Source organism: Rhinatrema bivittatum, chromosome 2 (genome assembly GCF_901001135.1).
Source record: "Rhinatrema bivittatum chromosome 2, aRhiBiv1.1, whole genome shotgun sequence".
NCBI lineage: Eukaryota > Metazoa > Chordata > Amphibia > Gymnophiona > Rhinatrematidae > Rhinatrema > Rhinatrema bivittatum.
The window spans coordinates 410,800,966-410,813,750 of record NC_042616.1 but is presented as its reverse complement, the minus strand read 5'-3'; the positions used below and the strand labels follow the sequence as shown (position 1 = coordinate 410,813,750).

The following is a 12,785-nucleotide window of genomic DNA, read 5'->3' as shown; positions in this document are numbered from 1 at the left end:
ACCCCATCAACATGAAGTGGTTACCTGAAGAGGGAGTTACTAAGGGTGTACATAAAAAATGTTTGTTTTGTCTAGCATTTTGTTTCGAGAGTATGTCATTTTGGTTTTCCCCAGTATTTTTTTTGTTCCGCTTTTTGGTTTTGGAAAAAAGTACATACTATTTGCATATAGTGTGCACATGCATACTTTGCAAATAGCGCACATTATTTCCCTAAATCAGGGACCCCTGACTCATCCCACCCCCATTGTCCCTGGAGGCAGCTGATACCCCTGAGTAATCAAAATTAAAAAAAAAATGCTCCCAGTGCCCACACCCAACCCTTCCCCTTTATTAAAAAATTCACTCTCCCAGCAGCTGATCCCCTTCACTCACCCTAGCCCACCCTCTTGAGTCCCCCAAGGCTCACCAGAATGTCTGGTGGTCTAGTAGGGCCCCAGGAGTGACCCTCTCCCTGTTCCCATGCCTTGCGGCTGACATTAATCAAAATGGTGAGGGCTCGCTGGATGCCTGGCAGGTCTCCCCTTTGTTGGCACAATGTTCACAAACGGGTACCTTTTGGCACATGTGGTGGGAGTGTCCCAGGGTACAACAGTTTTGGGCACAGTGTCAATTCTTGTTGGGCTCGGTCTTGGGGGTCCAGATACTGTTGCAGACTGATTATTGGCTATTGGGGATTTCCTATCCGGCCTTGGAGGAAGAACCGCACAAAATGTTTACTTTCATTGCGACGGCTGCCCGGTTGTTGGTCGCAGTGCAGTGGAAGGCTGTGCAACCACCGGATTTAGCTCAACTGTACACCAAATTGAGACAGATAAGTTATATGGAACAGCTCACGGCACTTAGGCGTAACTCTCTCTCTAAGTACTTTAGAATTTGGTCTTCTTTACAAAGATACCATGATAGAGTTCAGCGGAGTTAAGGGAGTACCTAAGTTAAGCTAGGGACGCCTAGCTGATGAGCACTGACATGCAATCGGGTTCCCCTACCCTTGTTTTGTTTGGATGTTTTGCAGGAGATCCTATTTATTGGTCTGGAATAGCTTGGGGGTCCCAAGTCACAAGCAATTGGTAATCTCCATTCATGACTGATGTTCTTTCGGGCTGAGACGGGGGGGGGGGGGAGTGGGGGGAAACTAAGGGAATAAAAAACTGGGGGAGTTGGTGGACAATGATAGTGAAGAAGACGGATGTCTAGCTGGCTCTTCAAGACATTGTTAAAAAAATTTTGATTACTGTTTACACGATTAGCTGTTGGGCCATTTATGTATCTGTCTAGAGATGGTTTTGTTTAATATGTTATTTATAAATTGTCTGTGCTCTTCTCAATAAACAACAAATTACAAAAAAAAAAAAAATGGTGCCGGCTGCCCTTTGCCTCCTCATGTGATTGGGGCTACCGGTGCCACTGGTTTTACTTCAAAATAGCTGCAATGGTTAAATGCCCCTTTATCCAGAGGAGAGCTTATTGCAAGCATCCAGTGCTCGAGATTGTGCAAGCCCCAGGGTCTGGATGGGTACGGTGTTGAATTTTTCAGGGCTTTATTGGATAAAGTGGTGGATCCAATGCTTTCCTATCAAGAAGCTCACATTTGGGCAGGGAGATTTCCATTGGTGCACAATTTAACATTAATCACAGTGAATCCCAAACCAGGAAAGGAGCCAACGCTTCCTGAATCCTATCACTCAATCTCACTTTTGAATGTTGGCATTAAACAAATGGCAAAAAGTTTAGCAGATAGGTTTTTTCAGAGGTGGATATTCCACCACCAATGTACAGCTTGATTTGGCTGCTATGGAACAGGCTTTTAGGCTTAAAATCCCATCCATAGATAAAATGAGCTTGCAGGGCAACTTTCTAAAAACTGTTCAGTTATTATATCCAGAGCCTAAAGCAGTATTATTTGTGAACGGTGGTTGTGTTGCAGTTCTGGCCGCGACGGCTGCGGCCAGTCCCTTACCTCCAGTCTCCCGGACCTGCTCCCAGTTCCCGTGGCCTAATCCGCGGCCTGGTTGGCGGCGTCCCCGCTGGGGCTGCACCGCGGTGAGCTCTCCCATGGACGCCCAGCCTCTAGGAGCGAGCGAGCGCCACTTGGGCGCTTTTCTAGGCCATTTCCCGCCACTGGTGACTCAGCCCAGATCCTGATGTCAGATGTTGCGTCCTTCTTAGGTCGGCCGCGGTCAGCCAGTCTTTGCCTTGCAACGGGTTAGCCTCCTGGTTTCCTGTTGCGCTGTGCCCTGGAGCGTCTTGCTTGTCCTCGTCGCTCCGTTCCTGCTTGCCTGTCTGCCTGCTTGCTACAGTGCCTGCTTGGTTCCTGCCTGCTTGCTACAGTACCTGCCTGGTTCCTGCTTGCCTGCTACAGTACCTGCTTGGTTCCAGCCTGCTTGCTACAGTGCCCGCCTGGTTCCAGTACCCGAGCCTTACTACAGTTCCTGCCTGGTTCCAGAACCCGTACCCTGCTTACAGTGTTCTCACTGTGTTAGTCTGGTTCCAGTTACCCGTCCTGACCCACCGTTCACCTAAGTCCCAGCGGCCGGGCTCCTACGGGCTCCTCCCAGGGGGGCTTTGGCTTCCAAGGGTGAAGACACCTAAGTCCCTGCGGTTGGGCTCCTACGGGCTCCTTCCAGGGGAGTGCCAGCTTCCAGGGTGAATTTCATCTACGTCCAGCCTGATCATCTGCCTCCCGGCCTACTGTATAAGAGACATTGTCCTCCTTTTCCAGTCTCCAGTGGGTCGGCCCAAGTGTCCACTAAACCAAGACTCCCATAACAGATTGCAAGGCCATGGACTCGGCGGATGCGCCTGCCCTCTTGGATTTGACAGGGTTGGCCCAGCAGCTGCAGTACCAAAAACAGTACCTCGATGTCCTTACCGGCTCGGTAGAGGAGTTATCGGCCCGGCTTGATGCCAGGCTCGCTACTGCTCCAGTCCAGTTACCCGAGGCTTCAGATTCTTCTGTAACGCAGCTGCCGGTACCCGCTCGCTATGCTGGAGATGCAAGAATCTGCCGTGGCTTTCTGAACCAATGTTTTGTGAGGTTCTCCTTGTTGCCCCAGCAGTTTCCCTCAGATGCAGTGAAGGTAAAGGTAGACAAAGTTGCTTCCCATACACAACAAGGAACGGCGAACTTCCTGTAGCAGCATGCGTGTGATTATTATATGAGAACTCCGCCCAAGGAAGTAGTTTGACCCAATTATCTTGTCGTTCATTTACAAAGGCACGAAGAAAGGTCTTCACACCGTCAACTTGTTCGTCAAGTGCTCCAGATCCTCAGGGAGCACGTTCTCTATGCAAAGCTGGAGAAGTTCAGCTTTGAGAAGTCTTCTCTACCGTTCTTAGGCTACATAGTCTCCGCAGAGGGCTTTCGAGTGGACCCACAGAAAGTGGCGGTGATTAGGAATTGGCCGCAGCCGAAAGACCTGAAAGCGTTGCAACTCTTCCTTGGTTTTTCCAATTTCTACCGTCACTTTATTCCCAATTATTCTCGCATTGTGGCTCCACTGACCGCATTGACCCAGAAAGGGGCTAATGCAGTAGATTGGCCTGCTTCTGCCTGTCAAGCCTTTGAGGCTCTCAAGGAGGCCTTCCTCTCGGACACCTGCCTTCGTCATCCGGATCCCACTCGACTCTTTGTGGTAGAAGTCGTTGCCTCCAATGTGGCTATGGGGGCAGTATTGAGCCAGTACTCTGATTCCGGACAGCTGTTACCCTGTTCGTTTTTCTCAAGGAAATTCTTCCCGGCTGAGAGCAACTATTGTGTTGGTGACAAAGAGTTGCTAGCTGTGAAACTTGCCCTGGAAGAATGGAGACAGTGGGTGGAGGGAGCCAACCACCCAGTTACCATTTATACGGATCACAAAAACCTAGCTTTCTTGAAGCAAGCTCAATGCCTCAATCCGAGACAAGCCCTGTGGTTGCTGTTTTTTGACCGTTTTGATTTTACCTTGCGCTACAGACCCGGCTCGAAGAACGTCTGAGTGGACGCTCTTTCACACGCCTCTGAGGTTGAAGAGACTCCTGAGATGCCCCAATATATCTTGGACCCAGAGAAAGTAAGCCTAGCGATAACTTCAGTGTCCCCTCTTGAGAAGGCTGTGGTCCCTCGTCGCTCTCGAAGAGCAGTTCTTGATTGGGCTCATGACTCCCTTACGGGGAGGCCATGCTGGTTGGAAAGGGATTTTGGATTTGCTAAACTGTTTTTTTGGTGGCCAACAGTGAGACAGGACGTCCAAGCCTTCATGAGCTCATGCCCTACCTGTGCAATTCAAAAACCGCTCATCGGAAAACCCAGGGGTTTGTTGCAACCATTACCCATTCCGGTGGAACCGTGGACGCACATCTCTACCGATTTTGTCGTGGACCTGCCTGCCTCAGAAGGTAATTCGGTCATTTGGGTGACTGTGGACTGATTTTCTAAGATGGCGCACTTTGTCCCTTTGCCAAAACTACCTTCTGCACCCAACCTGGCTGGCTTGTTTGCCCAGCATTTTTTCAAACTTCATGGTCTTCCGCAGGATATAGTCTCTGATCGAGGACCACAGTTTACAGCTCGTTATTGGAAAGCCTTATGCAAAAGTTTTAAGGTGCAACTGAGCTTGTCCTCGGCGTTCCATCCTCAAAGTCCAGGAGCTGAAGAAGAGAGAGGAGGAGGAGAAGGGATTTTCCATTAGGAAAATGCCTCAGAGAGGACCAGAGTATGGAAGACAGTGGGGAAATCTGCACACTGCTGGAATGAGAGACACAGGACCACTGAGGAGAGGAGTCTGGGGATCCAGGGATCTGTGAGTAGATTATGGGGATAGAGCTGGTTGGTGCATGTTAAGTGACCCCCTAGAACATAGAGAATCTAGGGATATGGGCCCCATGTCCCACAAAGGATTCTGTGTGTAGGAAGGAGAAAAAAATTGGGATTTGATTTATGTACCACATGAGATTTGGAATAAAGAAAGGAGTGGAGCAAGAGAAGGGAGACCTTTATTGGTGAGGGTTTCATAAGTTTTGTGATAAAGTATCCTATGAACTCTGATGTATTCAGTATTATTGTTCTACCCTCTATATTATGAACATAATTGCTGGCTGGTAACCTCAGAAATAAAAGTTTTTGATTATACTTTGGAGAGGTGTGAATTTGCGGGAATTCAGCAATTACCAGCAGCAAAAGAGCCAAAGAGTGCAGGGTTCACAGAGGGCAAGTCAGGGAGAGGACACTCTGACCAGTTCCAAACAATTCCCCATCCCACTGACTCTAGCCTGGGTCCACTGCACCATCTGCATGTCCCCATTATCTGAACCATAAATATTAGGGAAACTGACTCTTAGTGCACTGGGCATCGAAATGGTTTACTGTGCATGGTATTCAGATGGTCCTAAGCCTGGAACAATTGCCTGCACTGGTTTATGAGACTTACCAGGTGATGTGCGGTCCATGATTGTAAGCTTGGTATTTGCATCCAGGGTATTTAATATCCATGGTCTGTGAAATCCTGACTCTGATTATGGAGGGTGTACAGTAGTGATGTGCAAAGCTCGAACCTTTTGGTTTGGGCTTCATTTTCGGCCCGCCGCAGGAAATATCGTATTTCCCGTGGTTCAGGCCTTTGAATTTTGGGTTAGTGCATACTAACTAACGTTAGTGCGTGCTAAAATTTTAACATTAACTCACACTAATGAGAGTTAGCGCGCACTAATGGGAAGTTAGCGTGCACTAACCCGAAAACAAATTTTTCCTGAAATTTCAGGAAACATTCATTCAGGATTCATTGACCCTGAAACAAGACGAATGCACATCCCTAGTATACAGCATGATCACAATTACTTTCAGGTGGGAGAGGCCCTGCAGTCCCATTTCTTTTCTTTCCTGTGCTCCTTTGTGATGCTTTATCTTTTCAAGCTTTTATGGTGGTGCAGACTGTGGTGATTACCAGACTGTGGTGATTATGTTCTCTTATTATTTTCACTCAATAAGTTATCACATCTACTCAAATTTTTATGCTGAAAATAATATGCGCATATAAAGGGTAATTTTAAAAAGCATTCACGCTTAAAATTGGTTTTTACACATGTAAATGTACTTTAGTCATGTAAGTGGCCTTTTGGAAATTGCTACAATATATGCCATTGAATTGTCCATAGGATATTCATGTGCAAGTGCATTTTATATGCCAAAATGGCTTTTAAAAATTGCTACGATAGTATATCACATTTACATGTGCAACTCCTTTTAAAATTGCCTCCATATTGGATATATGATAAAAGACATACAACAGGGTTGAATTAGCAAAAGTTTGAATCAAGGGACCAGTAGCACCAGTTGTAAACGCTTAGGTCTAGTCTGAGGCAATTTTCTAACCATTTGTTTCTCTTTGTAGCTCAACCAATACATTAAGGAGGTTCACTTTAAAACCACTGATGGATATGAGATCTTCTTTGATGACAAAGGGAATGGGCCAGCTAATTATGATATTGTAAACTGGGTCTTGCACCCTGATGGTTCCTTAAGCAGCATCACTGTTGGAAAATTCAATTTCTCAGCTTCAAGTGGGCAGCAGTTCTTTGTGAACCAAAGTGCCATCTTGTGGCATCCTTCCTTTAACCAGGTTTGGCATTTTATATTGGGTTTATATTTGATATGTATATATTGGCTTCCATAAACATAACCAGGAAGTGGAGGAGGATAGCAAGTTGTCATTTATTTATATCACGCTTTTCCAACCAGAGCCCAAATCATGTTACAGGGCCTGTAGCAGATACTTCGAATTCAATGTGCAGAACAGAATTTAATATAGTGGAGGACCAAATCAGAATACAGTATTCTGTATTCTGATTTTACAGAAACACATCAGGAATATCAGATGCACATCAGAAGTACATCAGAAGCACATCAGGAATATCAGATGCAGTATGTGAAGAAAGCAAGTTTAGTACAGTGGGAGTAGGGTTTATATATATATATATATATATATATATATATATATATATACCCAGTATGGCAATTTCTTATGTTCTTATAAATAGAAACTTGCAGGCAAAAACTGAACTGGAAACTGCAATAAGCTAGACTCTAACGGGCGGATTTTAAATGCCCTGCTCGCGTAAATCCGCCCGGATTTACGCGAGCAGGGCCCTCGCGCGCCAGCACACCTATTTTGCATAGGCCGCCGGCGCGCGCAGAGCCCCGGGACGCGTGTAAGTCCCGGGGTTTTTTTAAGGGGCGTGTCAGGGGCAGGGCCGAATGACGCGGCGTTTCAGGGGTGGGATGCAGCGTTTTGGGGGCGGGACTGGGGGCGTGGCACCGGCCTGGGGGCGTGGTCGAGGCCTCCGGACCAGCCCCGGGTCGGATGACGGCGCGCCAGCAGTCCGCTGGCACGTGTAGATTTACATCTGCTTCTAGCAGGCGTAAATCGAGGGACAAAGGTAAGGGGGGGGTTAGATAGGGACGGGGGGGTGGGTTAGGTAGGGGAAGGGAGGGAAAGGTGAGGAGAGGGCGAAAGAAAGTTCCCTCCGAGGCCGCTCCGATTTCTGAGCGGCCTCGGAGGGAACGGAGGCAGGCTGTGCGGCTCGGCGCGCGCAGGCTGCCCAAAATCGGCAGCCTTGCGCTCGCCGATCCAGGATTTTATAAGATATGCGCGTATCTTATAAAATCCAGCGTACTTTTGTTTGCGCCTGCTGCGCGAACAAAAGTACGCGATCGCGCTCTTTTTTAAAATCTACCCCTGTATGCAGTACAATAATGGAAAAAACAGAAAGATCATTCTTCTTAAAACTTCAGACAGTACAATCAAGAAATTTAAGACATTAATCATAATAGTAAAACCACACTCATAGAAAGAATATCTCAAAACAGCTGACAAATAGAATATCCAATAATTAAAAACTCATATATAAACAAAAAAAAAATGTTCCAAGCACTAATAAAATATTTCATAGCAGCAATCCGAACAAATAACACTCAATAATTAAAACAAATAAGGATGAAAAAAAATCCTCTGTTCTCCATACCTTGGAACATTTGATTTCTAAGTGCCTTGAGATTGTCGTGGATTAGTGGTGACCGCGCACAAACTTTCTCCTCTCTAACACACATATGTTCATTCTTTCTCATATATGTGCCTTTTCTCAAACACATATACTTGCTCGATGACACATTCTCTTACACACTGTCTCACATGCCTTTCTCACTGACACACACAGACACACATGCTCTTGTTTTTTCACACACACACACACACATAAGACACATGCTTTCGCTTTTTCACAAACACACACACACACACTCTTTCTCAGGATAGGCTTTTCCTCCTCTGCTTGGCAGCACATGGCATTGTGCAAATGTAACTCCTGCTATCAGTTGGCATTAGTACAGGAGAGGTCTTTGGGCTTTTTATCCATTTTAAACACTCTCAAAATCCTCTTGGGCTTCAGGACAGGGTTCCTTTCTGGCAGGGGAAAGGAATCTTCCTCCCAGGCCCAAAGTAACAGGGGTGAACTAGCATCCCTGGGAACTCTCCAGATTTGGCCCAGAGACTCCTTAATTCTGAACGAACTGCCGGATCTCCAGGCCAACATCTGAAAACTCCGGGTGCTCTGCTGCAAAAGGCTGGAAGAAAAAGGTTCTGGAGCAGCGCAGGGCTCCAAGAAGAAAGAGTGTCAGCATCTGTGCTGCCGGAAGACGACTTGAAGCACGGGGCTGCACGGCACACGTGAGATGAGCTGGAGCGTTGTCCTGCCCCGCAGGAAACAAGAAACTGCAGATGCAAGAGGACCAACAGCGTCGGACTGAACAACGAAAATGAAATAAGGACAGAATGGGCCCGACGCTGCAGAAGGAGGAGGAAGTGGAGAGCTTGTCCCGCAGGCCTGGGGAAAGAGGCTAAGGTGAGAAGAGAGAACGAGAGTGCAGGTATGTGTGCAAGAGGGCGAGACGTGAATGAGTGTGCATGTACATGTGAGAGTGCATGTATGTGAAGAGAGAGAAGTGAGTGTGTGAAAAAGGGAGAGGAACCCTGGAACCCAAAGGCTGAACTTGCGGAGAACAGGGCTGGTATAGGTGAAGCCTCAGCCCGGTCCTAACCCGGGGCATGTCTGCCAGCTGTCGGTGTGGGCCTAGCAGGTTCACCCACTAGGCTGTGCCAACCACACCACAGCAGAAGAGTCCTCTTCACTTATACTCCAGGTGAGGGTTTTCAGATGTGATACAACAGGTTTTACTAACAGTTCTCCTCTCCAGAATGTCACTGCAGATTCTTTCTTTTTTTTTTTTTAATTCTTTCTTTATAATTTTTTAACATGCTTAGACAACTTTACAATTATCAATGAACCAGTCATTATTCTTCATAATTATTCCTTTCAGGGATTTGTATACATCCAATTCTAACACAAACAGTCTAGCCTCCAGAGATTGGACTTGTTCTCTGAGAGCCAGGAGCTCTTTGCATTGTATGCACATGTACAATGTCTCACCGGTGGGTAAAAAATCATACATGCGACACTCGATGCAAAAGACTGGGAAGCCCCCCTCTTGCTGCTGGACTGCTGCCTTCATTTCAAATTTGTTCAGTTTCTACTTCAGTTTTAGGTTGCTAGGGGAGTAGGAATGTGTCTAATTAATGTCCTTTAACTGAATTAGTGAATTCACTATATGCCTAATAGTGGCCTACAGGGGAATGATCAAACTCTTTTTTTTTTAAAGTGGCACCTGCCTATAAATTAAAGGATGAGCTAGGGGTGGGTGAGTGAGGGGTGAGAGGATTGGGAAAAACAAACAGTCTAACTTCAGTTAGTCAGCCAGAGTGACTCCCTGCTCTCTTGATTAACAAATGTTGGTACCTAATCAAACCAAATCACACTCCTCAACACCTTTCCCAGGTGAGTAACTGAACTGAACCTTTCAACCTTTTTACTTAGGTATTCACTGCTCCTAGCTTATTTCTAGCTTCTGGCTATCTTTTTCTTTTTCTTTCTTTTTTTGTTTTTTAATATACAAACACTAACTTCTGCTTACTAGCTGCCTTACAGACTATTATACATAAACACACTAACTACTGCTTACCAGTTGCCTTAGTGACTGTTTAAAAATACAGTCTAACTTCTGTTTATTCGCTGCCTTACTGACTATTAAAAGCACAAACACATAAACACACTAAATCATATTCCCAAATAGTTAACTTTGCCCCAATAATTTAAAAAAAGACAATGTCCCAATCAAAAACTTATTGATTCCTTTCAGCCCTAGCAAGGTGATCCTGTCCTCTCAGTGCTCCCACTGGATTGTGGGTTACTGAGCTCTTTCCTTGCAATATAATATGTGCTTCTAAGGTAAATTAGTACAAAACAATCCCTTTGGAGATTTACATTATTGTTAGTTGTCCTGAGTGACTCACTGCTGTTCTGATTAACAAATAATGATACCTAATCAAACCAAATCACACTACCTCACTTTTCCAAGGTGAGGAACTGAACTGAACTTTTCAACCTTTTTACATAGGTATATACTGCTCCTAGCTTATTTCTAGCTTCTGGCTACTTTTTTCTTTTTTTCTGTTTTGTTTTTTTTAATATACAGTCTAACTTCTGCTTAGCTGCCTTACTGACTATTAAAAGCAGAAACACACAAACACACTAAATAATATTCACAAATAGTTAACTTTGCCCCAATACTTTTAAAAAAGACAATGTCCCAAGCAAAAACTTACTGATTCCTTTCAGCCACCAGCAAGGTGATGATCTCCTCTCATTTTTAGTAAGCTCAAAGCCTTTTCTTAAGGTAAATTACTTCTTAAATCTTTCTGTGTTTTGGCACAATGTATTATTGTTTTGCAGACCTGATCACTTAACTGCTTTGTACAGATACTGAGGGGGTCTAGTGTTACTATGTTATTGTCATGGTATTGTTAATGGGATGGCTTAAGGAATTTATTTTTTCTCTGATAGCTGGATGGGTCTTTTTTGACAACTCTTAACATTGCCCATTAAAATGAATATGGAAAATTTGTTAAGTGAAACCAAACAAAAATTCCACTCACACAGTTTCAAACCACACCATTCTTTCAGGTTTGCTTCTCAATAAATGTAATGTATCCTGTTTCTTTTCATAAACATATTAATTATTTCAAGCACTTTTAAAGCTAATTATATTTTTATCTTACATATTCGCAATAAAAGTACGGAATCTAGGAGTAATAATTGACCCTGAACTAAACATGAAACAACGCATCTCACTGAAAATAAAAGAAGGATACATTAAACTAATGACCCTGAGAAGAATAAAATCCCTACTAACACTAAACAATTTTCGCACAGTTCTATAAGCAATGATATTTGCAAGCACAGACTATTGTAACTCCCTGCTATTAGGACTACTGCAATCTACGATTAGGCCACTGCAAATATTGCAAAATTCTGCCGCTAGAATTTTGACTGGCAAAAAAAAAGAGAGTGACCACATTACAGGAACACTTGCCGAATTACACTGGCTTCCAACTGAACAAAGAATACAATATAAGGCACTATGTATAATTCATAAACTAATCCACGATGAAAAAGCAGACTGGCTTAACAATGCACTGCGCGTACATGTCCCGCAAAGAAACCTGAGATCTCCTAATAAGGTTTTACTAACTGTCCCCTCTGTCAAATCAGCACGCCTCACGCAATTAAGGGAAAGAGCACTGTCACTGGCTGGTCCTGTGCTATGGAACACTATGCCACTCGAAATAAGGCTGCAGAGAGATCTGAAAATATTCAAAACTAATCTGAAAAACTGGCTCTTTAAACAAGCCTTTTATAAAGATAAAGAGAAGGAGAAAAACAGTTGATTAATACGGACGCACCAAGCAAGCAGTTGTTATTTTTAACCTACAAATGCATAGTAATGTTAAATTCAAACCGCCTAATAATTTCTTAACAAACGGCTCGATACTGTAAGGCCGCGGTAGAAACAGTGCGGGAGTGTCAGGCGCACCCTTCCTCCCCGCACGCACAGTTCTCTTGACCTAGCGCCTGATACTCTCTTCTAATTGCATGCAAATGCATGCCGCGGCTGTAAAGCATTAGGGAAGGGTTATGCCCACGCAACCCATTTTACTGTATAGGCGCTTAATACAGCGCCTATACAGTAACCTGGGCGCGCTGGTACCTGTCATTTCAAATGTCATTTCAAATGACATTTGAAATGACAGGCACCAGGAAGTGTAAAAAACAAAATTTTTAAATACCTGTCGGAGGGCCGCGTGCGTCCAGGCGGCCGGCGGGCGGCGGGATCCGGGGGGGCGGGTGGTCGCGTGTTAAATCTAGGCCGCGGGCGGGTGGGCGCCTGTTCCAGGCGGCGGCGACGGCGGGGGGGGGGGGGGGGGGGTGGACGCGCGTTAGTTTCAGACGACCGGCAGCGGGAGCTGGGGGCGGGTGGTCGCGTGTTAAATCTAGGCCGGGTCGCACAGACGCGCATTCATCCGCCTGGATGAATGAATGCGCGCCTGTGGACCCCTGCGATTCGGCGCTCAAGGCGTGACGTCACGGCATGTGACTGCCTTGAGCACCGAATCGCAGGGGTCGCACAGGCGCGCATTCATTCACTGCCGGTGGGGGCTCCTCCGCCTGGATGAATGCGCGTCTGTGCGACCTGGCCTAGATTTAACACGCGACCACCCGCCCCCCGCTGCCGGTCGTCTGAAACTAACGCGCGTCCACCCCCCCCCCCCCCCCCCCCCGCCGCCGCCTGGACCCACGCGGCCCTCCGACAGGTATTTAAAAATTTTTATTTTTTTTTCTGACAGGTTTTAAGTGTCCCACA

The 12,785-nt window shown here is 45.7% G+C and overlaps 1 protein-coding gene across 1 annotated transcript in view; it reads left to right on the top strand.

The window, feature by feature from the left end:
• LOC115083310 (vomeronasal type-2 receptor 26-like) overlaps nucleotides 1-12,785 on the top strand; it is a 101,878-nt gene that overhangs the window by 74,822 nt on the left and 14,271 nt on the right. The window contains exon 5 of the mRNA XM_029587114.1: nucleotides 6,367-6,594. Within this exon, the coding sequence (XP_029442974.1) occupies nucleotides 6,367-6,594 (228 nt within the window). The remainder of the gene's footprint in view (nucleotides 1-6,366; nucleotides 6,595-12,785) is intronic.